This window comes from Hemiscyllium ocellatum, chromosome 8, assembly GCF_020745735.1.
Source record: "Hemiscyllium ocellatum isolate sHemOce1 chromosome 8, sHemOce1.pat.X.cur, whole genome shotgun sequence".
NCBI classification, from domain to species: Eukaryota; Metazoa; Chordata; class Chondrichthyes; order Orectolobiformes; family Hemiscylliidae; genus Hemiscyllium; species Hemiscyllium ocellatum.
In genome coordinates, this window is record NC_083408.1 from 67466169 (window position 1) to 67493021 (window position 26853).

The following is a 26853-nucleotide window of genomic DNA, read 5'->3' on the forward strand; positions in this document are numbered from 1 at the left end:
TATTTTATATCATTGAGTCTGGATTTCTCAGGCATTAACCTGGAAGGTGCAGATGAGAAGACCAGAATCCATCTGGTGATTGTATTTGCAATTCTGCTTTTGAATTAGAAGTGCTTCTTTTAGAGGAGAAAGTGAGGACTGCAGATGCTGGAGATCAGAGCTGAAAATGTGTTGCTGGAAAAGCGCAGCAGGTCAGGCAGCATCCAAAGAGCAGGAGAATCGACGTTTCAGGCATGAACCCTTCTTCAGGAATGAAGAAGAAGGGCTCATGCCTGAAACGTCGATTCTCCTGCTCTTTGGATACTGCCTGACCTGCTGTGCCTTTCCAGTAACACATTTTCAGTGCTTCTTTTAGACCCAACCAGCCAGTTAACCATCATTCCTGCAATTTATCTGCTCCACTCATCCATCAATTACCATTATAACCAACATCAGAAGACAGACCCACCTGTGAACACTACTTCTTGCAAATCTCCTCTTCCCACCAAGTACCATTTCCTGCTGACAAGCACCGAATCCTCTCTTGACCATCACCCCCTCAATCATTCACATGACCGAGTACTCACCCTCCACAACTTCCCACCATTCTCATGCATTCCACAATCTCTCTGACTCCACTACTATACCTAGCTGGTCTCATACACTGCAGCCTTGTAAAGCAGGCTTTCCATCTAAGAGGCCTCCAATCTGTCAATCAAGCTGGGGTCCACTGAGAGAAACTGGATAGAAAATGTTTAAAACTGTAGAATATTCATGGAATCTTAAGTTTCAAGCATCCTGATCTTTCTTTCTGATCTCCCTGATTACTTTGACAATTAATCATGCTCAACCCCAACATGGGGGAACACTATGAAAAATGATCAGAGGGTGGTGATTCCATTAGTGTCTATTTTGTGTTGTGAACATTGAATTTTGCCCTGGAGTTGATGCATTTCTTGTGTCATTCTTAAGTTGCTATATAGTCATCTTTTACATAATTTAGATTAATTAATATATTGATGCAACTGCATCGTATGGTCGCTAGTTACTGACAATTAGCTTAAATATTTTTCAATATTTCAAGATTAATAGCCCACAGATTCAGTGGTCCAGAATAATATACTGTCAAAATGTTTTAGGTTAGCAGCTGTCTTTCGGCATTACTCCAGCAATATTACCATATCTAGCAAGTCACAAGCCAATTATGAAATGTAGCAGGCCCTGTGTGAATGCTGTTCAGGGATTCAGATCAACAGTTAATTAACTACAGGTCTTAACATAAAATGACAACACACATAACAAGCATTTGTTGCTCAGTTAAAGATGTTTTTATACCACATTACCCATCAAAAACAAACTGAACTGGGATATGTTAGTCATTCTGAATATAGTTGTTCAAACACTATGGAAATACTTAGAAGGTTTATGACAGAACGCATAGCAGAATTCACTGAGCAGAGTTCACAGATTCACTGACAAATCCACACTTCCTTTCTTTTGTTGTCCTCGAAAACAAAAAGGGAATCAAATATCTTTGTAATATCTAGTCTTTACAGTTTTGGCTATGGGACTTGAATTTTGTTAGCAGGAGCATTATTGATGAACTGATTTGCTTCTATAAATCTTACAGCTAGCTGGGGTGCAGTGCTCTTAAAACTCTAACACTCTAATGCCCATTATTACTGTTTGAGGAAGGAAGTAGGTTAAAATTCTAGTTTTTAAGTTGTGATTATATTTTTCTCATAATTTTGATATGTCTAGATTTTTTTGTAAAGGAGTTTTGTGAAAAATGGATAGAAATTGTTCAAATAGTGTAAAAGCAAAAGATTTGGTTCATAGACACTTTCTGGAACCAACCAGAGTGCAGGCTATAATAGGCTTGAGGCAGAATCAACTAATTGTCATTTTGGCAAGTTTCATGGAGGATTTCTTTCCCTGGGACTTATTGAGCTCTCTTGCACTATTGTCCTAAACTCAGCTCATTACCTAAGGACAAAGTTCCTTTGGCGCCCCACTCATTGTATTCTCTCCCTTGCTGTCGGCAAGGTGCAGTGTGATTTTGCATTACCAGGATATCCCAGGATGCTCAGTGCCAGTGCTATGTTCGAAGTCCAATCATACATCCTGTTAAGTGTTGGCAATCCAGAGTTCCCATCACCATGCATCTAGTGGGAGAACAACCACAATCCAGTGCTTCCCAGGACATATAGTTGGAATAGTTGGCACTTCATATCACATACAAGGATGCCATCTTGCATCAATTACATTTTAGGATGTAAGCCATGCAGCTTACCTCTCCTTAGCCTCATCACATCTTATAGTCCTTTCGAAGCCATTACTATCTTTTACCTTAATGGCCTATATAGCCTAAATTCTTGTAATTGTTCAGTGTGGAACCATCAGAAATAGGGCAACCTTCAAACTGTTCAAATTATTCACTTTTATTCAGCAATAACAGACTGAATAGTAAACAAATAAACAGAAGCTTTATTTGTTTTTTGGAACCAAAACAGACCACTTATCTTTCAAGTAGCAACAAATTTACAGCCAGCGAATGATCACTGGACATGGCTTTATCACTGGAACAAGGTATCAGTCAAATTCTGTCTGGCCTGTTGCATCATGACAGCTCCCAAGGTAACTGGCAGAGACTTCCAAATGTGGTACTGATGATCACAGATGACCTGTACATTGATAGAATCGAAGCCTTTTCTGTGTTGAATCAGGTGCACAATGAAATGGCCCTCTTAACAAAAACTGCATTCAGTGCACCACACCTTGCACATGGGGAAACCAGCTATGCTGCCACAGCTTACTCCCTGGGCTACAACATCAACTCCACATGAGATGGAGTGGCGTGATCTGGCACAACTTGTATCAGTAAAAACTTTGATACATTTGTCATTCAAGAATTGAGAGATCCCACACAAGTACCCAGTAGCTCCTTAGAAGGATCCAGTTGCACAAAAGGTTAGTACTGCTGTCTCCTTGGTGGCCATTGGAATAGGAAAGCTGTCCAATCCTTCATATCGCAGGACCTATGTAGCAAGTTGGCATAATTCTGTGACAGTATCCAGGACATCATCAGTATGTAGCAATATTGTTCCTCACTCCTCTGAGGGAAGTTGCATCAAGGACATTCGACTCTGGTCCTCCTAGGTAAAAACAATGACTGCAGATGCTGGAAACCAGATTCTGGATTAGTGGTACTGGAAGAGCGCAGCAGTTCAGGCAGCATCTGAGGAGCAGTAAAATCGACATTTCAGGCAAAAGCCCTTCATTAGGAATAAAGGCAGAGAGCCTGAAGCATGGAGAGATAAGCTAGAGGGGAGTGGGGGTGGGGAGAAGGTAGCATAGAGTACAATAGGTGAGTGGGGGAGGGGGTGAAGGTGATAGGTCGGGAGTAGGGGGAGGGTGGAGTGGATTAGTGGAAATGAAGATAGGCAGGTAGGACAAGTCATGGGGACAGTGCTGAGCTGGAAGTTTGGAACTAGGGTGAGGTGGGGCAAAGGGAAATGAGGAAACTGTTGAAGTCCACATTGATTCCCTGGGGTTGAGGTGTTCCGAGGCGGAAGATGAGGCGTTCTTCCTCCAGGCGTCTGGTGGTGAGGGAACGGTGGTGAAGGAGGCCCAGGACCTCCATGTCCTTGGCAGAGTGGGAGGGGGAGTTGAAATGTTGGGCCACAGGGCAGTGTGGTTGATTGGTGCGGGTGTCCCAGAGATGTTCCTTAAAGCGGTCTGCTAGGAGGCATCCAGTCTCCCCAATGCATCGGGAGCAACGGATACAATAAATGATATTAGTGGATGTGCAGGTAAAACTTTGATGGATGTGGAAGGCTCCTTTAGGGCCTTGGATGGAGGTGAAGGAGGAGGTGTGAGCGCAGGTTTTGCAGTTCCTGCGGTGGCAGGGGAAGGTGCCAGGATGGGAGGGTGGGTTGTAGGGGGGTGTGGATCTGACCAGGTAGTCACGGAGGGAACGGTCTTTGCAGAAGGCGGAAAGTAGTGGGGAGGGAAATATATCCCTGGTGGTGGGGTCTTTTTGGAGGTGGCGGAAATGTCGGCGGATGATTTGGTTTATGCGAAGGTTGGTCAGGTGGAAGGTGAGCACCAGGGGCGTTCTGTCCTTGTTATGGTTGGAGGGGTGGGGTCTGAGGGCAGAGGTGCGGGATGTGGACGAGATGCGTTGGAGGGCATCTTTAACCACGTGGGAAGGGAAACTGCAGTCTCTAAAGAAGGAGGCCATCTGGTGTGTTCTGTGGTGGAACTGGTCCTCCTGGCAGCAGATACGGTGGAGGAATTGGGAATATGGGATGGCATTTTTGCAAGACGTAGGGTGGGAAGAGGTGTAATCCAGGTAGCTGTGAGAGTCAGTGGGTTTGTTAAAAATGTCAATGTCAAGTCAGTCGTCATTAATGGAGATGGAGAGGTCCAGGAAGGGGAGGGAGGTGTCAGAGGTGGTCCAGGTAAATTTAAGGTCAGGATGAAATGTGTTGCTGACGTTGATGAATTGCTCAACCTCCTCATGGGAGCACAAGGTGGCGCCAATGCAGTCATCAATGTAGCGAAGGAAGAGGTAGGGAGTGGTGCCAGTGTAATTAGATCGACTGTTCTACGTAGCCAACAAAGAGACAGGCATAGCTGGGGCCCACACATGTGCCCATGGCTACCCCTTTGGTCTGGAGGAAGTGGGAGGATTCGAAGGAGAAATTGTTAAGGGTAAGGACTAGTTCAGCCAAATAAATGAAAGTGTCGGTGGAAGGGTACTATTGGGGACGTCGCGAGAGGGAAAAACGGAGGGCTTGGAGGCCCTGGTCATGGTGGATGGAGGCATAGAAGGATTGGATATCCATGGTGAAGATGAGGCGTTGGAGGCCGGGGAAACGGAAGTCTTGGAGGAGGTGGAGGGCGTGGGTGGTGTCTCGAACATATGTGGGGAGTTCTTGGACTAGGGGGGATAGGACAGTGTCGAGGTAGGTAGAGAAAGTTCAGTGGGGAAGGAACATGCTGAGACAATGAGTTGGCCAGGGGTGGTCAGGCTTGTGGATCTTGGGAAGGAGGTAGAACTACACAGTGTGGGGTTCCCGGACTATGAGGTTGGAAGCTGTGGGTGGGAGATCTCCTGAGGTGATGAGCTTCTATATGTCTGGGAGATGATGGTTTGTTGACAGGGGGTGGGGTCATGGTCGAGGGGGCGGTAGGAAGAGGTGTCCTCGAGTTGGCATTTGGCTTCAGCGGGGCAGCGGTCCTCCTGTACATCCTGAGGGGACTTTCAGCTGCAGGTTCTTTATTTAGACAGTGTTCAGCATCTGCTGGTGGTTGGTGCTGATTCTAGATTTGTTGGCACATCTTTTCGTCCTCCATTTATCTGTGTCTTTGTTGCATCATAGCAACAGTGACAGCAAATGCTGCTGTGGCTGGGTCCATCAGTCATGCTTGCAATTAACCTTAGTAATGTGAGCATTTAAAATTTACATCACTCACAAGTGAGGGTTTAGCATGCTCTTCCATACAGTGGGACAGAGCACTCTAAAAAGAAGGGCCATGGAATGTCTCTATATGTAACTTTGACATTATTCTGAGCATTAAAACAATCACATTGCAGACAGCCAGCAAAAGATTTTAAGTGCTGCATGAGTACTGAGACCTTGTCCTCCCATCTCCGCATGACCCACAAAAGGCATAATTGCATATAAAAGCACGCTGGTGAATACTTACAGTTCAAGGTGAGGGAAACAGTTCTGTGCACCTTTGCAGTCTTTGAGATCTTGCAGTATCTTTGTGCTTTGTGGCCAATAGATGCTACTTTTAAGGTTGCCTGGATTACAGAGGTGATTACCCCAATCTGCACTGACCAATAATGTGGTTTGGATTGCTTGTGACCAGAATTTGTACTCCACATAGTTTGACATTTTCTGGATCAGTGGTGCTGGAAGAGCACAGCAGTTCAGGCAGTATCCAACCTAGTTTGACACAGTAGCCATTTCTCATGCCAGATATGATTACAGATGACTTCAACCTGTAACGTCAAAGTGCCTAATTAATGCAATTGCTCCTCAAAGAGCCTTACATTGCTCATAAGTAGAACCAACATGCTCAGACAAAAATAAAATATTGACTCCATCCACTCTCAATATGGCTGTGGCCATTTTTGTTTTACAATGTTCATTTTAGAGTTGATTGAATATGGAAAGCAATGCATGTTGCATTTAAAGTCCCATGAATCTGAATTTTCCTTTCTTTTTGGCACACTCTGGTCAGCCCGTCAGTACCGATCCTCCACATGCTCCCAGACACTACCTGGAATTACATCTGTAACTTTCATCTTTGCTTTGCAAATCCTGGTCCTATAGTTTAGTCATGTTCACCAACATGCTGCACAATCTCCCCTTCAAGGCCATTGTACATAGAATTTCTACCCCTTCAATATCTTTGTACCTCTTCATCCCAAGTTGGTGCCTCCAATCCCCAGTACTTATTTCCCCAACATAAGGGAAATCAGGAGGACAAAAAGGGAACGTGAGATAGCATTGGCAAATAGAATTAAGGAGAATCCAAAAGGTTTTTACAAATACATTAAGGACAAAAGGGTAACTAGGGAGAGAATAGGGCCCCTCAAAGATCAGCAAGGCGGCCTTTGTGTGGAGTTGCAAAAAATGGGGGAGATATGGAATGAGTATTTTGCATCAATATTTACTGTGGAAAAGGATATGGAAAATATAGACTGTAAGGAAATAGATGGTGACATCTTGCAAAATTTCCAGATTACAGAGGAGGAAGTACTGGATACCTTGAAATGCATAAGGGTGGATAAATCCCCAGGACCTGATCAGGTGTAACCTAGAACTCTGTGGGAAGCTAGAGAAGTAGTTGCTGGGCCTCTTGCTGAGATATTTGTATCATTGAAAATCACAGGTGTTGGGGCCAGAAGACTGGAGATTGGCTAACATGGTGCCACTGTTGAAGAAGGGTGGTAAGGAAAAGCCAGGGAACTATAGACCAGTGAGCCTGACGTCGGTGGTAAGTAAGTTGTTGGAGGGAATCCTGAGGGACAGGATGTACATGTATTTGGAAAGGCAAGGACTAATTAAGGATAGTCAACATGGCTTTGTGTGTGGGAAAACATGTCTCACAAACTTGATTGAGTTTTTTGAAGACATAACAATGAGGATGGAAGAGGGCAGAGCAGTAGATGTGATCTATATGGACTTCAGTAAGGCATTCACAAGGTTCCCCATCGGAGACTGGTTAGCAAGGTTAGATCTCACGGAATACAGGTAGAACTAGCCATTTGGATACAGAACTGGCTCAAAGGTAGAAGACAGAGGGTGGTGGTGGAGGGTTGTTTCTCAGATTGGAGGTCTGTGACCAGTGGAGTGCCACAAGGATCTGTGCTTGATCCACTTTTCGTCATTTACATAAATAATTTGGATGCAAGCATAAGAGGTACAGTTAGTAAGTTTGCAGATGACACCAAAATTGGAGGTGTAGTGGACAGTGAAGAAGATTACCTCAGATTACAACAGGACCTTGATCAGATGGGCCAATGGGCTGAGAAGTGGCAGATGGAGTTTAATTCAGATAAATGCGAGGTGCTGCATTTTGGGAAAGCAAATCTTAGCAGGACTTATCCACTTAATGGTAAGGTCCTAGGGAGTGTTGCTGAACAAAGAGATCCTGGAGTGCAGGTTCATAACTCCTTGAAAGTGGAGTCGCAGGTAGATAGGATAGTGAAGGCGGCGTTTGGTGTGCTTCCCTTTATTGGTCAGAGTATTGAGTACAGGAGTTGGGAGGTCATGTTGTGGCTGTACAGGACATTGGTTAGGCCACTGTTGGAATATTGTGTGCAATTCTGGTCTCCTTCCTATCGGAAAGATGTTGTGAAACTTGAAAGGGTTCAGAAATGATTTACAAGGATATTGCCAGGGTTGGAGGATTTGAGACTGGGGCTCTTTTCCCTGGAGCGTTGGAGGCAGAGGGGTGACTTTATAGAGGTTTACAAAATCATGAGGGGCATGGATAGGATAAATAGACAAAGTCTTTTCCCTGGGGTGGGGGGAGTCCAGAAGTAGAGGTCATAGGTTTAGGGTGAGAGGGGAAAGATATAAAAGAGACCCAAGGGCCAATGTTTTCACACAGAGAGTGGGATGTGTATGGAATGAGCTGCCAGATGAAATGGTGGAGGCTGGTGCAATTGTAACATTTAAAAGGCATTTGGATGGGTATATGAATATGAAGAGTTTGGAGGGATATGGGCCAGGTGCTGGCAGGTGGGACTAGATTGGTTTGGGATATCTGGTCGGCAGAAGGTTCTGTTGCCATGCTGTACATCTCTATGACTCTATGAAAAAAAAATCAAACTTAAGGCAAAGATGACTGTCAGTTTAGAATATAAAATTTGGTTAATTGGAATAAATAAATTATACTATGGGAGTAAACTACCCAAGAATTTCTATACCTATCTATAAAAAATGTGATCAATGAATATCTTCCTTTCGTCTTCATTAAAGACGATACAGAAAACATCACCATTGAAGGAAAGTGGAAGCTATTCAAATGGGAACCTGTTGCTCAACAAACTGTTTGAGTTCTGGGTTGATAAGTCTCTGGGTCCTGATGAAGGCATATGTGATATCAGTCATGGCATATAATAGAGACGTTATGCTGGTGGTCTACAGGACTTTAGTTATTTCACAGCTGGAATAATGTGTGCATTTCTGGTCACTGCACAATAGGAAGGGTGTGATTGCACTGGAGGGGATGCAGAGGAAATCACCATGATGCTGGCTTGGTTGAAGCATTTTAGCTATGAGGATGAAAAGCTCTTGTGTTTTCTTTGGAATAGAGCAGGCTAAGAAGGACCTCACTGAGGTGGATAAAATTATATGGGCACAGACATGGCAAACAGAAAGCACCTGTTGTCCTTAATTGTAGGGTCAATAACAGGGGGCATAATTTTAAGGTGCACAGCAGGCGGTTTAGAGAGGATAAGAGGAAAATCTTCTTCACTAAGTGTTGGGAATCTGGAATGCATTGCTGCAGAGGGTAATTGCAGTTGGGAAACAACCTTTAACAAGTACTTGGATGAGCCCTTGAAATGTCATAACAATCAATGCTATAGGCCAAGAGCTGGAAAGAGGGACTAGTATAGATTTGGAGTAGTTATTTTAGTCTTTGCAGACTCGATGGGCTAAAGGGCCTCTTCTGTACAGTATGATGCTATGATAGTATCTTAAGATGGTGAATGAGACAGTAGATGTCAGAGTTATAGAGATGTACATCATAGAAACAAACCTTTTGGTCCAACTCATCTATGCCAACCAGCTATCCTAAATTAATCTAGTCCCATTTGCCAGCATTTGGCCCCTATCCCTCTAAGCTCTTCTTATTCACATACCCATTCAGATACCTTTTAGATGTTGTAATTGTACCAGCCTCAATCACTTCCTCTGGCAGCTCATTCCATATACGTACCACCCTCGGCATGAAAAAGTTGCCCCTTAAGTTCCTTTTAAATCTAAAGCTATGCCCTCTTGTTCTGGACTCCCCCACCCAGGGAAATGACCTTGCCTATTTACCCTATCCATACCCCTCAAATTTTATAAATCTCTATAAGGTCACCCCTCAGCCTCCAACAATCAAGTTGTGTTGGTGTAACTTTCCAAAATTCACCACATTGCCAAGTAACAAATACTGTATAACCACTCTCTTCAAGAAGGGTGGCAGTAAACAGAAAACTAAAGGCCAGTTAGTTTGATGTCTGTCGTATTTGGGGCAATCATTAAAGTGGATATAACTGGCACTTGTAAAACCCAAGGTAATTGGGAAGAGTCACCATGATTTTCAGAAATGGAAATCACGTTTAACCTATTTATTGAAATTCTTTGAAGGAGGAACATGCTTAACTTTTATTATGGCTAATGGGAGCATTTGACAAGGTACCACATAAAACGTTATTGCAGAAAATGTACATAGTGTACAAGTTGACAGAAAGCACAGATGGGTGTTTTTGGCTAGCCAACCAATTTGAGTAAATGCATCTTTTTCAGATTTGTGATTGATTATTTATCACATTCTGCAATGTTACTGTATGGAGGAACAAGCTTGAAGGGCTGAATGGCCTACTTCTGTTTCTAATTCATACATTTACCAGACTAACATCAGGAGTGAGCAGATTACCTTATCAGGTCAGGCTGGACAGGATAAGAATTTATCAACTAGACGTAAGAAAAGTAAGAGGCATATAACACCAGAAGTCTTGACAAGGTCTGATAAGAATGTTTCCTCCTAAGGTAGAATCTAGAATTCGGGGTCACCTACTTAAAACAGAGGTGAAGCCAATCATTTTCTGAGTCTTTCGCATGTTCTTCTGAAAAGGTGGTGGAAACAGATTCTGAATATTTTTAAGACAGAAATTGATAGATTCTTGGTAAGCAACTAGGTGAAAGTTTATCAGGTTGTGTGGGATTGAGGTTACAATTAGATCAACCTTGACTAGAGGGGTTGAATGGCTTACTCCTTAACCTTGTTTGCAAGTTCTGATGTATAACTCAGGTAGAGCACGGAGGGAAATGCATCAGAAACTGATCATCCTGGCACTTCAGAAAATTTCTTCTTTGAGGTGGTAGAGTTTAGAGTGAGTATAATGTAGCATTGATGTGTGTTGGCAGGAGAGGCACTAGAATATTTTAGGCAGTCCAAAATCTGAAATCAAAACTATTTAAGTTTCCATTTTTATTGTTTTATCCAGGAATTATTGGTGAGCAGGCCTCTTACTCTCATCATCATCAAAAATTTTTCATCTCTAAGATAAGTCTTCCTTGCAGATTTATCAGGATGTCAGTCTTGGTTGTGGTTTGTAGTCAAACTCCATCCTTTCTCTAGCAATAAGTAGGTGGAGGCCAATAAGTATGCCTGGAGAATCCAAGTCCACACAGGTTCATTATAAAGCCATAAATACAATTTTGCTGCATCTTTGCTGATATTGCAGTTCAGATACAAAAATATTGTTCAAAGTCTCATGACTGCCACACCCAACTGTTTCTTGAATGAAATGAGAGAGGTCCATAAATCTGGCAGGGGTTTCCACTTAGGGTTCCTTCAAAAACGTGGAGCAGTAACTTCCATTCTGATAGTTCTCTTGCAGAACTATCAGGGAGAGTAGACCACATTCCCTTTTCTCAGCAATCAGCTGTTATTCCTGGAGCTTAAAAGGTCCAGAATGTGGAGGTGCCGGTGTTGGACTAGGATGGACAAGGTCAGAAACCACATAACACCAGGTTATAGTTCAACAGGTTTATTTGAAATCACAAGCTTTCAGAGTCCTGCTCCTTCACCAGGTGAAGCGCACACAGACACAGAACTTATAGGCAGAGAGATCAAAAGATCATACAGATAATGTGAATGGGAGTGCCGACAGGCTGAATAACAAATTTCTGCAGGTGATCAGAGTGTCAGTATGAGTAAGTGTCAACAGCTAAATAGCAAGTGAAAGGATGACCTATAATCTGATTAATTGAGGCAGAGAAATATTTACAAAAAGTTAAAAATAAGGTGGTGTTGGAGACAAACCAAAAGGCTGGAATAGCATGATTGGTATAATGATTGGTATAGGAGTCGCATGCAGAGGGTCTAACCAATGTAACAAATAATACAAATCTACAAACTAATTAAGGTAGAGAGGTCATGAGATACCAATTTGACACCATCACCTTGATAACTTATTATGTTTTCTCTATTTTAAGAGTGTTATACAGTTTTGGATTAGTTGTTACTTTGGCTAGACCCTTGTAATGCGACTCTTATACCAATCATGTTATTCCAGCCATTTGGTTTGTCTCCAACACCATCTTATTTTCAATTTTGTGTAATTATTTCTCTGCCTCAATTAATCGGATTATAGGTAATCCCTTCACTTGCTATTCAGCTGTTGACAGTTATTCACATTGACACTTCTGATGACCTGCAGAAATTTGTTAGCTCAGGTAGGAGATAAGGATCTGGAGGAGTTGGGAGAGAATGGGTGTCTGGTGCTAGGATAGGGACTGAGGCACATCATGTCCTGAGCAGGGGAAAGGGATGCACCAGGTTCATAATGCGGGAGGAGATGTCAAGTGTGGAGCAGGGTGGAGCATCAATCACTGGGAAGGTGGTGAGGGGGTCAAGTCATGTTTTAAGGTTCTGGGAGAAGGGTAGCTGGATATTTGTGGGATAAGTATGGACTTAGTTGAATAGTAACCAAGGAGTTCAGCCAAATATTTAAGTCTAATTTCTCCTGAATAAATATTTCTTTAATTTCATCACAGCCGCCTGAGCTGATGATGAGCCCTCTGATTTAAATGAATACTTTGCACTCAGATAGTGAAGGTTTCTGGATTATGATTATAAATAAATAATCTCAATTTAATAAAATAGTGTTCAATAATTTCTAGTCTGGATATGATAGATATTATACATAGGATTTTTGATTTAGCTAATGTTTATTAGAGTTTAGACTCTTGCCACCTATGAAATGTGGTAATGGTCTTGTCCAACAATATTTTCGAATTGAGGTAAATATTTGCAATGTACTCTTAACAGTGGGTGGTTATATATTTGGTTATAATCAATAAACTGGACATATACTCAATGTAATTTTGATTACGTTTCTCACAGATTTTTAAAAAAACTCTGTCATTAAGCTTAGTGTTTGGAAGCATGTAAACAGTCGTGATAAATTTGACTTTAATAGGTTAAATGTTATTTTTATTGCATGAAAACAAAGTGTGCAAGATCCAAACCATAATCCATTTAAATCTGCTTAAGGGAGAGAGTCCTCTTCCAAGAATCACTGAACATTTTTCGAACTAGACAAACATTTTAACTCAAAAAAGGTTCTGCTATACAAAGGACAATATTCTCTGAAATCAACCAGTACTGATTGATTTCAACAAGGATAAGCAAAATAGTGGACTGTGGAGTGAATTTTATAGCATTAATAATGAATGAAAGAAATTTAGTGGGACATAGAACACAAATCACATTTGGTTCAAGTCTGTTGGCTTATGAAACATTAGCAAAACAAGGCTTTTAAAAAAAATATTTTTAAGAATGCTACTATGTATAATTCAAAGCTGAAATTATCAAGTTAGTAATTTTAACATTTGGCAATGGCATAAAATTAGTAATATCAGATCAGTGCCATTGAAGTCAGTGAATGGAAAATCAGCAAAATATATGACAGTTTGTTGATTCACTGACTCTTGCCTGCCTTATGTAACAACTGAAAATTAAACTTACCTCTATGTGTTCCAAGTCTTTGACTAACAAATGTTAAAAAAAAGAGGTAATTTAGTGAGCATGGGTGTGGAGGTTGCATTTTCAAAGTAAAAATTTCCATTTGAATAGGAAAATTAAGGCACTGTTCCAAGGATTTGTTGTGTCTGTAACATGGTACAAGTTCTTCTAATATTTGTGCCTCCTGTATGATGCTTATTTGTTGCAATATGCAATGTTATATAGAACAAATGCAATACAAAGTTCCAGTATACAAGCCAAAATACATCCAATGCATTACTGTTTCTGAAAAAGCCTTTATTAACATGTGATAATAGATCACAAAAATCAGTCAGCATCTTAGGCACCAACAAACTTCTTTCCAAACCAACTTAAGTTAGGCTATTGTATTTTAACTAGAAAAACCTCAATGTGCACACACATCGAGAAGCAAAATTCAGATAATTTAAACGGAAAGCTTTTAAATCTGTATGTATAGAAATTAACACTGGTAGGTTAAAAATAATCAAAAAGGCCATGTCTTTCCTGACATTAATTGTAATTTTTAAAATTAAAAAGAGGTTATAACAGAAGTAGCTCCAAGTCATGTGACAAAGTTGATGTTTATGCACATTAGTGATGAAAATTAACTACAACTTTTTCCCCATTTTTAAAGAAACTTGATTATTGTGTAATACAATATTTGCTGAAATTTTGCCAGCAAGATTTATCATGGTATTGTTGAGTGTTCAACACCTCACTACAATAACTTCATTAGTAATAATGGAGCTAATCTTTCCATATGCATATTGGAAATAAATACAGGTCAAGCCTTTTAGTATCTTGTGTATTTCCTTTGAAAAATGATAACAGCTAAATTATATACAACCAAACAGTGTTATAAAATATAACATGGAGAGTAAATATATTAATCTTAATTGGACTGAAGAAAATAAAAATCACTTGCAGTGAATGGTACCAGTGATAATACAAGATTAAAATAGATGAATCTAAAGGTCAAAATCTTGTCACTCGACTTTAATTTACATTAAAATCAAGAAAATTCAATGAAAACATGGATTACACCATGATAAGAAGCACATGGTACTCAACTCTGAAAATTGTTCTATACACATAAGCAAATAAACAGTACAATTGCATATAACAAACTAGAAATGCAAATCTGTAATTAGACCTTAATGAAAAAGTTGCAAGCATCATATACATCAAATCAGTTTTATAAATTAAATTAAATTAGGTGTGCATCTGCTTTGAGACTGGTTTAACAAATTCTGTTTCTGTTTTGTGATGACAAGACGTTTTTAGGGATTCCTCAAAAGCCATGACAAAATAGATGGTAAGAATGAGAACTGCAGGTATTCTGAATCCTGAAGGAATGATTTTGTGTTTACCATGATTATTTTCATTCAATTTAAAGGAGGCAGAACTAAACCAAGTTGCATCTGAACTTTCTTACATACTAACTTATATGCCCTCAAAAAAGTACAAAATAACCTTGACAAAGGCAAGACCTACAAATGTTATATTTGCATTATTAATAGGTTAGTTATTAACTATTTTAGATTATAGATTAAACTTTGCAAATATTTCAATCTACCACAATTTTCCAGAAGTTAGGCGCCCAGTTGTGTTACTGTTAACATTCATGCTGCTATTTTGCTCATTTGTAAAATGATGTCAATAAAAGCTGCATCAGAGTTGTTAATGGCATTTGTGTAAACATTGTACTTGAAACTGGCAACGTGCTATACAGCAGAACTGAACAGTACACAACTGAGAGGTAACTGAAAGTTCCAGCAATTATTGGTATTTCATATCATATTAAATGGCACACTGAAGATGCTACTCAAATGAAGAAGTAGTTGTTAAACAACACTAAAACAAAATTTATAATGCAGTTTCAATTAAATTGTAACATTTTTTCTTTAACGTGCAGATAGAGCATCACAGCTCATTTCATCATTCAAAAATTAGAATAATTTCAACAATATTGCATTGAATTTCAGAAATACTTCTGCAAAAGATTTGCGAAGCCTTTAATGAATACTTCAGTATTTTGACAATTACCCACCGTAACAATGATCTCTGGTGCAGAATTTAGCTAAATTCTGAGAAATGAAACCAAGTTATAGTGAATGAGCAGATCATTGCTATACATTCTAGCTAAAAGAGAGTAAGTCTAAATAAGTAAATACTTTACTGCCAAGGTTACACAAAAGCCATAAATGATTTACAGCTTTATCTGAACAGGTCATTCAATATACACGCAATATATTAAAATCATATAAATTATAAAACTATACAAAGGGCACACTGTAGCAAAATAGGTTAGAACAAAAGGGTAACTTTTGTTTTTTTTAGTTGTAGCTTTTACGAATGGCTCCTCTAAATTCTGCACCCGTAAAACGTTTATTAATCATTATTATCCACATCACAAATAACTGTATCCCGCACCAACCTGTTTGCCCTCCCACTTCCTCTGAAAATAATGTCAATCATCCAGCAAGTAGGCATCCAGCTACAGTAGCAGATTATTTTCACAGTATTTCCCAAAAAGGTTTTTTTGCCCTCATTCACATCTTCATCAGTCAATTGGTCCTTGGAAAATTAGTTTAATGATGCCTTGCTCTCCATTAAGTTGTATAGCACAGAAAGGACATGCTGCATGGAATGCATGAGTACCATGGGGTAATGGAATTTGAGACCAATATTTTGCTGTTTTCTCAGAGCACACATGTCCACATGGGTTAAATGTGTGTGTAGAAGGTCCTGCATCCACATAAAATCCTGCTTCACAGCCTAGCCAAAGTGGCACATATGGTCCAACAGTTCTGCACATAGGACATTCTCGTTCATTGGCTTCTGTGTCACTACGATGGCCCCAGTTGTGGTAACCATGGACATGACCACAGCTGAGATAGGCCCAGGGCTGTTTCTCTTCCACAATATCCTTTCGATTAATGCTGGGAAATGCTAGGGTGTTAAGCCCAACCGGACACTGAGGTCTAGCAGCATTTATCTCCTGTCGAAGAGCCTCAATGTGTTTTTGGGTTGGAGTGTGGAACAAGCCATCTGCTGTTCTCCACAGAAGCGTTGCTCCACAAAGATCAACAAGTGAGCCATCCTGAAGAACATTAGTTTCACTGTCCACCTAAGAAAATAGTTAAAAATGCTAAGTACATGTAAAATGTTTCTCTCATTTATATTTCAAAAATATTTGTTAGCTACATCATAACACTCGGAGAGAAAAACATAAACTGATCCCATTTTAACCTTTTTCAATGTTAAATATAACACCAAAATTAGAATTAAACTGCACAGACCTGCAAGGGTTCAAGGTTTAACCAACAATTTAGGCTAAGTCTGCATCTGATGGTAGTTATGGTGATAGATATATTTTAATTAGCTTCAGCATTCTTGTCAGCGATGTCACTCCTTAACACTATGAAATAGCATGCTGCCAGAAATGGACATTAGGTGCAGACAGAATTTGATTAAATCAGTGATACTGATATACAAAATAGCATGTCGATCCTAGTCTTAGATTATCTACATTTCTTTTTTTATTGCTGATACTGTGACTATAAGCTGCTGGAAGAAACAATGAACCACATAATGAAAATGAGCTGAAGTACTCATGATTAATCAGTCTTAAAAAAAATTCAGTTCAGTAAATCTTTGAATTATATAAATAAGATTATTAGTTCTCAACACTTCCAACAACTTGTAATAAATAGAAAAAAAATACATTTACAATTCTAACTTTCAACGTTCAGGCAAATCCTGGAGGAAAATCTGGACAATGAAGAGAAGATTTGATTGAGTTTTCAGAATCCTGACAGTGTAGATAGAAAGAAACAGTTTGGATTCAAGAACCATAGGACAACATTTTAAAGAACTAAAGGTGACATGAGGAAACACCTTTTTCAAAAGGAGATTGGAGCCAGATTCAATTGTTGCTTTCAAAAGGGAATTGGGTAAAGGGAAAATGATTAAGGGCCAAGAAATTGCAGATTTAGAGGAAATGAGCAGTAACTAATCTTTGATTCTATGAAATCACTTTAGGTTAACATACTTTGAAATGATGTTTGATGCTATGACTCACCTGAATTGTTCACACATATATTGGTGGTAAAGGAATGGTAGAGTAGCTACAAGATGGAAACATCATACTAGCTCACTTCCCCTCCAGATCTTGCACAATTCTGACTTGATCATATATTGTGTTGCTGCTTCTTCATCAGCAGAGGTACAAAAACTTGAAATTCTCTGCTTATCATCATTGTGGGGGGACCATAACCATGAAAATTAATCATTTTAGTTTTACTGCCACTTTCCAAGGACTACTAGGGATGGTTGATAAATGCTGTCTGGTTGAAGTCACCCCATTTTGCGAACCAGTAACAGAATAAATTATTTCAAATTAAAGTTTCCCTACTTAGTCTGCCTCAAAGCTATGTTTTCTCTCACATTGTGACCTGCCATTTCAGTTTAGTTCCAATAATCCATTGTGGGTTGGAAATGCATATTTTGGTATGTCAACACATTTAACGTACAAGTTATCATTTCAGGCTGATACACTGAACAATACTAGCATTTTCTGAGCTGAAGGTCACTTTGGCTTGCCTGGACGACAATTTGTAAGGCACTGTGGAGAGCCAATGATGACAGTTTGACAGCAATAATTTAGAAATTTTGCAGGTAAATACAACAGAACTTTGCAATAGTTCTAACATCTTTAATATGTGCATTAACAAAATGAAATTTACCGAGGCATGAATAGTAATATGTAATTGTTCTAGACAAAATCAGAGCATTTTGTAAATTACTTCCAATCTTGATATGTGTTAAAGACCTATACTCCATTATCAAAATATATCATGCAGATTAACCTCAAATTAATTATAATAAGTTTCTGTCATAACTCATCAGAGAATCAATTCACTGGTAAGCCTTAGGAAGAAGTACTTTCTTAATTGTCCCTGAAGGCAATGGTAATGCTGGAATTACCAATTGCTTTCAATAATGAATGATAGCTGTTACATCAGGTTTAATATAAATGGGAAAGATCATGTTCAAAATCTATGACGACTTCTGTGGTTTCTTCTTCTCTCTCAGGAAGGAAAGTCAATAGCAGGTCAGGAATGCTCAGTTTTGCAGAGTAGGTTTCTCAGTGGTTCTCTAATTAAACTATAGCATTAGCATTCCTCTTCTGACATTCTGAATCAATTAAAGTGGACAGGTATGATCATGATCCATTGCTCATGTGTTTCAGAATTTAGCGAGACAGTGGAGAGAGACTGAATGGAACAATTCTACCACTAGAAAAAGGAGTAGGCCATTTATCCATCTAGCCTGCAACTGCCTTGAATAAGATCAGGACTAATCAAACACTTCACCCAAACTATCTCCATAACCTTTCACATTACTGGCGTTCAAAGGAATATCAATCTGTACTGTAAATATATTCAAATGCTGAGCTTCCAGAGCTATCTGGTGTAGATAATTCCAAATATTTACCCTCTGGATGAAAACAAATCTCATTTCAGTCCTAGATAGCATCACCCTTTTTAAAAATGTATTCCATGGTTCTACACTCACTTAACAGGGGCAACACCTTACCTGCATCTACAATAAAACAAAGAATTGCGGATGCTGTAAATCTGAAACGAAAACAGGAATTGCTGGAGAAATTCACAAGGTCACGACTCAAGTTCTAAAAGGCAGAGTTCAAGCTTGTATGTCTGGTGACACTTCCTGCAGATGTGGTTGTCTGGGACCTATGACTCCACATATACTGGAGGATGTACACACCACTCATCCCCACTAATATACCATCGTGTAACTCTGAAAACTAATCTGTTACCTTTAGAATAAGTATAAATTTAATGCAAACATTTTCTTCTCTTAGATCAAAGCTGCACAAAATATTTCAGCTGCAGTCTCACCAAGGGTTCCTGAACAGAAATACCCTTGAAATGAAGGACAACATGCCACTTACTTTCCTAACTGCTTGCTTTAGCTGCCTGTTTACTTTCACTGAATGATCTACAAGATGGCTTTGCACATTCACATTTCCCAATCTATCATCATTTAAATAATACTGTTTTTTAGACCGATGTGTATAACTTCACATTTGTTCATGATGTACTACATCTGCCACATGTTTGTCCACACACTCAACTTATCTAGACTGCCTCTGTGCATCCTCCTCACAACTCACAAACTCATGTAGTTTTGTGTTGACAGTAAATTTGAAAATGTTACATAAAAACAGAAAGAACTGCAGATGCTAGAAATCAGAAACAAAAACTTAAATTGCTGGAAAAGCTCAACAGATCTGGCAGCATCTGTGGAGAGAAATCAGAGTAAACGTTTTGTGTCCAGTGACCCTTCCTCAGTACTGATGGTAGCCAGAGCTCTCTAAAGTTCCTGGGAGAAAATAAGGACTGCAGATGTTGGAGATCAGAGTTGAATAGTATGATGCTGGAAAAGCACAGCAAGTGAAGGCTTATGCCCGAAATGTTGAGTTTCCTGCTCCTTGGACGCTGCCTGACCTGCTGTCCTTTTTCAGCACCACACTTTTCAACTCTCTAAATATGCTGCCAGACCTGCTCAGCTTTTGCACCAATTTCTATTTATGTTTCTGGTTTCCAGCATCTGCAGTTGTTTTGTTTTTTATTTCGTATTTAACTTATTGTCACATCTCTTCCAGATATGCCCACCTTGAAGGGGTTCTGCTCTTCTTTCTGAAAGGATTTCCATTCCAAATGTTTTTCTTGTTTGTTGTTATTAATTTTACTGTCTCGCCTGGTGTTTGTTATTTGCTAAAACTTATTTCCACAGCCACATCATATTCCTCAGTGACTGTTTCCAGCTCGGATTCACCTCACATGGATTCCAATTGGGAAGTTTCATTCTTCATGTTTTGAATCCACCCAGCATCATGCATACCTCTGTGATGTTCAACGTCCCAGACACCTGCACTCACCAGATCCTGAGATCCACACTCAGAGTGCAATGTGTCATCATATGCACACTCTCAACCTCTCTCTCCAACAACATCCACTTCAGGCTGGCTCAGAGCTGCACTAGTCCTCAGTTCAACTTCCAATTCATTAAACAGAGTCATAGAGATGTACAACACGGAAACAGATCCTTCAGTCCAACTTGTCCATGCTGACCAGATATCCCAACCTAATCTAGTCCCATTTGCCAGCACCTGGCCCATATCCCTCCAAACACTTCCAATTCATATACCCATTCAAATGTCTTTTAAATGTTGCAATTGTACTAGCCTCCACCACTTCCTCTGGCAGCTCATTCCATATATACACTACCCTCTGCATGAAAAAGTTGCCCCTTAGGTCTTTTTTATATCTTTCCCTTTTCACCCTAAACCTATGCCCTCTAGTTCTGGACTCCCCCACCCCAGGGAAAAGCCTTTGTCTATTTATCTTATCCATGCCCTTCATGATTTTATGAACCTCTGTAAGGTCACACCTCAGCCTCCAACGCTCCAGGGAAAACAGCTCCAGCCTATGCAACCTCTCCCTATAGTTTAAATCCTCCAACCATGGCAACATCCTTGCAAATATTTTTTGAACCCTGTCAAGTTTCACAACATCCTTCCAATAGGAAGGAAACAAGTACTGTATGCAATATTCCAACAGTGGCCTAAGCAAAGTCCTGTACAGCACAACACGACCTCCCAACTCCTGTACTCAATACTCTGACCAATAAAGGAAAGCATACCAAATGCCTTCTTCACTATCCTACCTACCTACAATTCTACTTTCAAGGAGCTATGAACCTACACTCCAAGAGCCCTTTGTTCAGCAACACACACTCGGACCTTATCAAGTGTGTAAGTTCTGCTCAGATTTGCTTTCCTAAAATGCAACACCTCGTATTTACCTAAATTAAACATCATCTGCCACTCCTCGGCCCATTGGCCCACCCGATCAAGATCCCATTGTAATCTGAGGTAATCTTCTTCGCTATCCACTACACCTCCAATTTTGGTATCATCTGCAAACTTACTAACTATATTCCTAAATCATTTAGATTAGATTAGATTAGATTAGATTACTTACAGTGTGGAAACAGGCCCTTCGGCCCAACAAGTCCACACCGACCCGCCGAAGCGTATACCACCCAGACCCATACTCCTATATTTACCCTTCACCTAACATTATGGGCAATTTAGCACAGCCAATTCACCTAAACTGCACATTTTTGGATTGTGGGAGGAAACTGGAACACCCGGAGGAAACCCACACAGACACGGGGAGAATGTGCAAACTCCACACAGAGAGTTGCCTGAGGTGGGAATTGAACCCGGGTCTCTGGCGCTGTAAGGCAGCAGTGCTAACCACTGTGATTTATATAAATGCCGAAAAGTAGTGGATCAAGCACAGATCTTGTGGCACTCTACTGGTCACAGGCCTCCAATCTGAGAAACAACCCTCCACCACCACCCTCTGTCTTCTACCTTTGAGCCAGTTCTGCATCCAAATACTAGTTTTCCCTGTATTCCCTGAGAGCTAACCTTGCAAACTAGTCTCCCACGGGGGACCTTGCTGAATGCCTTACTGAAGTCCATATAGATCACATCTACTGTTCTGCCCTCATCAATGCTCTATGTTACTTATTCAAAAAAAATCAATCAAGTTCATGAGACATGATTTTCCACGCACAAAACCATGTTGACTATCCCTAATCAGTCCTTGTCTTTCCAAATACATGTAAATCTTGACCCTCAGGATTCCCTCCAACAACTTGCCCACCACCCTATAGTTCCCTGGCTTGTCCTTACCACCTTTCTTAACACCACCAACCTCCATTCTGCCGGCAGCTCACCTATGATTATCGATGATACAAATACCTCAGTAAGGGGCCCAGCAATCACTTCTCTAGCTTCCCACAGAGTTCTGGGGAACACCTGAATAGATCCAGAGGATTTATCTACCTTGATGCATTTCAAGACATCCAGCCCTTCCTCCTCTGTAATATGGACATTTTTCAAAATGTCACCATCTATTTCCCTAGTCTCGGATACTTGCTCTCCAGTTGGTTCTTTAATCTATATGTAGATTAAAATCACCCATGACTACAGGTACTCTCAATGAATATGTCACTAGTCTCCTGTGTAATCCTTTGCCTTCCATCACTGCTACTGTTCGAGGCCTTTAGACAAACCCCACCAATGTTTTCTACCCTCTTTGAGAATCCCAGACCCTGGCATTAGGGAGGCAACATATCTACATTCCTCAGACCACTTTGTAGGTACATCCATTTAACTCCATCAAGGCATCTATTCAAATCCTCATTTGCCCTGTCAGCCTTTATGCCCAAACAAACCTTATTATTATCTGACACTCACACCACAATCTTGTCCAGGGCAATTTATGAATGGACAATAGGAATTAAATGCATTTTAAAATTCTCACATAGTCATAGAAGCCTATAGCACAGAAAAAGGCCTATTGTGGACAAATTCTCAAGTACAAAATGTGTCCTCGTATTTGCAGTGTTAGAGTTCCTTGCCTCACTGTTACACCCGAGCAAATCTTCTTTGAAAATCAATGCATCTGTTTCTCAGTTGGCATTTGACCCAATGGGACTAGGAGTGGCAGACGGACTTTAATCTGAGGTGCTGCACTTTGGAAAGGAAAATCAGGGCAGGACTTATACACGTAATGGTAATGATAAAGAGACCTTGGAGTACAGGTTCATAGTTCCTTGAAAGTGCAGTTGTAGCTAGATGGGATAGTGAAGAAGGCATTTGGTGTGTTTGTTTTTACTGGTCAGTGCATTGAGTATAGGGGTTGGCAGGTCATGTTACAACTGTACATTGATTAGGCCACTTTCGGAGTACTGTGTCCAAATCTGGTCTCCCTGCTACAGGAAAGATGTTGTGAAACTTGAAAGGGTTCAGAAAAAAATTACAAAGATGTTGTGAGGTTTGGAGGGTTTGAGCTATAGGGAGAGGCTGAATAGGCTGGGGCTGTTTTCCCCAAGCATCAAGGTGACCTTATATAGGTTTATAAAATGACAAGGGGCATGGATAGGGTAAATAGACACAGTCTTTTCCCAGGGAGGGGATCCAAAACTGGAGGGCAAAGGTGAAGGGGGAGAAGATTTAAGAGGGACACAAGGGTAACTTTTTCACTCAGAGGGTAGTATGTATATGGAATGAGCTGCCAGATGAAGTGATGGAGTAGTGTAAATTTGCAACAATTAAAAGGTATCTGGATGGGTTTATGAATAGGAAGGTTTACAGGGTTATGGGCCAAATATTGGCAGATGGACTAGATCAAGTTTAGGACATCTGGTTGGCATTGATGAGTTGGATCGGAGGGTGTTTCCGTGCTGTACATATCTCTGACTCTAAATATTAACATACATTACTCAGGACATTACATCTCTCATTCTCATAACTCACTTCGCTCTCTAGTGAAAATAATTCAGAACAGCAAGGAGAAGCAGATATCAACGTGGGAGTAAAGGGGCTCCCATCATAACCACCTGATTATTCCATAACATACTGGAGATAAATCTCAGCGTAGGAGAAAGTGAGGACTGCAAATGCTGGAGATCAGAGTTGAGATGTGGTGCTGGAAAAGCACAACAGGTCTGGCAGCATCTGAGGAGCAAGAGAGTCGATGTTTCGGGCATAAGTCTTTCATCAGGAATGAGGCTTGTGGGTTGGGGGGCTGAGAGCCCACAAGCCTCATTCCTGATGAAGGACGTATGCCCCAAATATCATTCTTCTGCACCTCGGAAGTGCCTGACCTGCTGGTGTTTTCCCAGCACCACACTAATGACTAAATCTCAGCATGTCTAGTATTAGTCAGGGAGGGATCGGCGGGGTGGGGGTGTTCCAAACTACCTGGTGATCAAATTAAATGTCGCACAATCACATGGCACATACCTCATATTCAAATGATGTTAACAGGTAATGAGAAGTGATGATCTGCACAAGCAGGCCAATGACCACTTTCACCTTGTCAGTTCTAATTGAGATTTTTAATCTCCCTCTGCTCCTGAAAGTGCCACTCAATTGCCAAGCTCCTCAGAAGTCTGACAATCTGTGGAAGCACCAGTGGTTCGCAAGAGAAAGAATTGTCTACTAGATGGCTTTTTGGAGCAGCTTATGATGGAGCCCACTAGGGGACGGGCAATATTGAATTTAGTGTTGTGCAATGAGGCAGACTTAATAGGGGAGCTTAAGGTGAAGGAACCATGAGGAGGCAGCAATCATAATATGATTGAATTTGCTCTGCAATTTGAGAGGGAGAAGATAGAATCAGAGGTAATGGTATTACAGCCAAATAAAGACAACGACAGAAGAATGACAGAGGAGCTGGGTGGAATTGACAGGGAGAGGGTCCTAGCAGGGAAGACAGTGGAACAGCAATGGAGGGAGTTTCTGGGAGGAGTAATTCAGGAAACACAGCCAAGATTCTTCCCAAGAAAAATGAAGCGTGGTACAGGGAGGATGAGGCAACAAATGGCTGACTAAGAGAAGTCAGGATAGCATAGCAGCAAAACAGAAAGCATATAATGTGGCGAAGGACAATGGGAAACCAGAGGGTTGAGAAGCTTATAAAGACCAACAGAGGTCAACAAGAAAAAAGGAGGGAGAAGATTAAATATGAGGTACACCAGCCATAATGTAGAGGAAGACGGTAAGAGTTTCTTTTGATATATAAAGTGCAAAAGAGAGGCACAAGTGGACATTGGACTCATGGAAAATGACAGTGGAAAGATAGTAGTGGTGAACAAGGAACTGAATAATTGCTTTGCATCAGTCTTCGCAATGGAAGACATGTGTAATATCCCAAAAATTCAAGAGTCAGGGGGCAGAGCTGCGTATGATGGCCACCACCATGGAGAAGGTGCGAGAAAAACTGAATTGCCTGAAGATGGATAAATCACCTGGACCAGATGTACTACAACCCAGAGTTCGAAGGGAGACAGCTGAAGAGATCATGGAGGTATTACGGGAGATATTTCAGGAATCGCGAGAGTCGGGGGGGGGGCGGTCCCAGGGGACTGGAAAATTGCTAGCGTGTTTAAAAAGGGAGAAATGCAAAAAATAGAAAATTACAGACTGATTACAGGCTGCAGAAGGATTTGGACAGTTTAGGAGAATGGCAAAGAAGTGGTAGGTGAAGTACAATATGGGAAAGTATGAGGTCATGCACTTTAGTAGGAAGGAAAGAGACATGGACTATTTTCTAATGGGGAGAAAATTCAGAAGTCTGGACTGCAAAGAGACTTGGGAGTTCTAATGCAAGAATCTCTCAAGGTAAACTTGCAGATTGGGTCAATAGTTAGGAAGGCAAATGCAACAATGGCATTTATTTTGAGAGGACTTGAATATAAAAGCAAGGATGTACTTCTAAGGCTCTATGAAGCTCTGGTCAGACTACATTTAAAGTATTGTACGCAGTTCTGGACCCAATATCTCAGGAAATTTGGACTGGCCCTGGGGTGTGTTCAGAGGAGATTCACGAGAATGGTCCCAGAAATGAAAAGCTTAACATGTGCGGAATGTTTGAGAACCCCGGGTCTATATTCAATGGAGAGCCGAATAGAAACTTACAGAATTCTGAATGGCTTGGACACAGTGGATGTTGGGAAGATGTATCATTGGTTGGAGATATTAGGACCCAAGAGCATAGCCTTAGATGAAAGGGAAGATCTTTTAGAATGGAGATAAGGAGAGACTTCTTCAGCCAGAGAGTGATGAATCAATGGAATTCACTGCCACAGATTGCTGTGGAGGCCAGGTCATTTGAGTATATTTAAGATAGAGATAAACATGTTCTTGATTGTCAAGGGGATCAAGGGTTATGGGGAGAAAGCAGGAGACAATTTCAGAGGAAAAAGCTGGAAGGATGTTGTGAAACTTGGAAGGGTTCAGAAAAGATTTACAAGAATGTTGTCAATTTTGGAGAATTTGAGCTATAGGGAGAGGCTGAATAGGCTGGGGCTGTTTTCCTTGGAGCACCAGAGGCTGAAGAATGACTTTACAGAGGTTTATAAAATCATGAGGGGCATGGATAGGATAAATAGGCAAGGTCATTTCCCTGGGATGGTGGAATCCAGAGCTACAGAGCATAAGAGGAGTAAAATATAAAAGGGGCCTAAGGGGCAACTTTTTCATGCAGAGGATGGTGCTTTCATGGAATGAGCTGCCTGGGGAAGTGGTACAATTACAGCTTTTAAAAGGCATCTTGATGGGTATATGAATAGGAAGGGTTAAGAAGGATATGGGTCAAGTGCTGGCAAATGGAACCAGATTAGGTTAAGATATCTGGTTGGCTTAGGCAATTTGATCCGAAGGGTCTGTTTCCATGCTGTACATCTCTATGAATCTAAACTGTATTACAGTTGAATAAAGGCTATTACAGAGGCATGAAGGAAGAGTTGACCAGAATTGATTGGGAGATGAGCTTAGTCAGAAAGACAGTGGAAAGGCAATGACAAGGGTTTCTGAGAATAATTCGGGAGACACAGCAAGAACTCATCCCTAGGAAAAAGAAGCATACCAAAAGGAGAACAAAGCAACAATGGCTGACAAAGGAAGCC

General features: G+C 40.7%; 1 protein-coding gene across 3 annotated transcripts in view; it reads right to left on the reverse strand.

Annotated features, from left to right (window-relative positions):
- Positions 1-15251: 15251 nt before the first annotated feature.
- LOC132817898 (E3 ubiquitin-protein ligase pellino homolog 2) overlaps positions 15252-26853 on the reverse strand; it is a 251486-nt gene continuing 239884 nt past the window's right edge. For all 3 annotated transcript variants that reach the window (XM_060828424.1, XM_060828427.1, XM_060828425.1), the window contains exon 7: positions 15252-16402. In XM_060828424.1, coding sequence (XP_060684407.1) covers positions 15836-16402 — 567 coding nt within the window. In that variant the 3' untranslated portion in view covers positions 15252-15835. The remainder of the gene's footprint in view (positions 16403-26853) is intronic.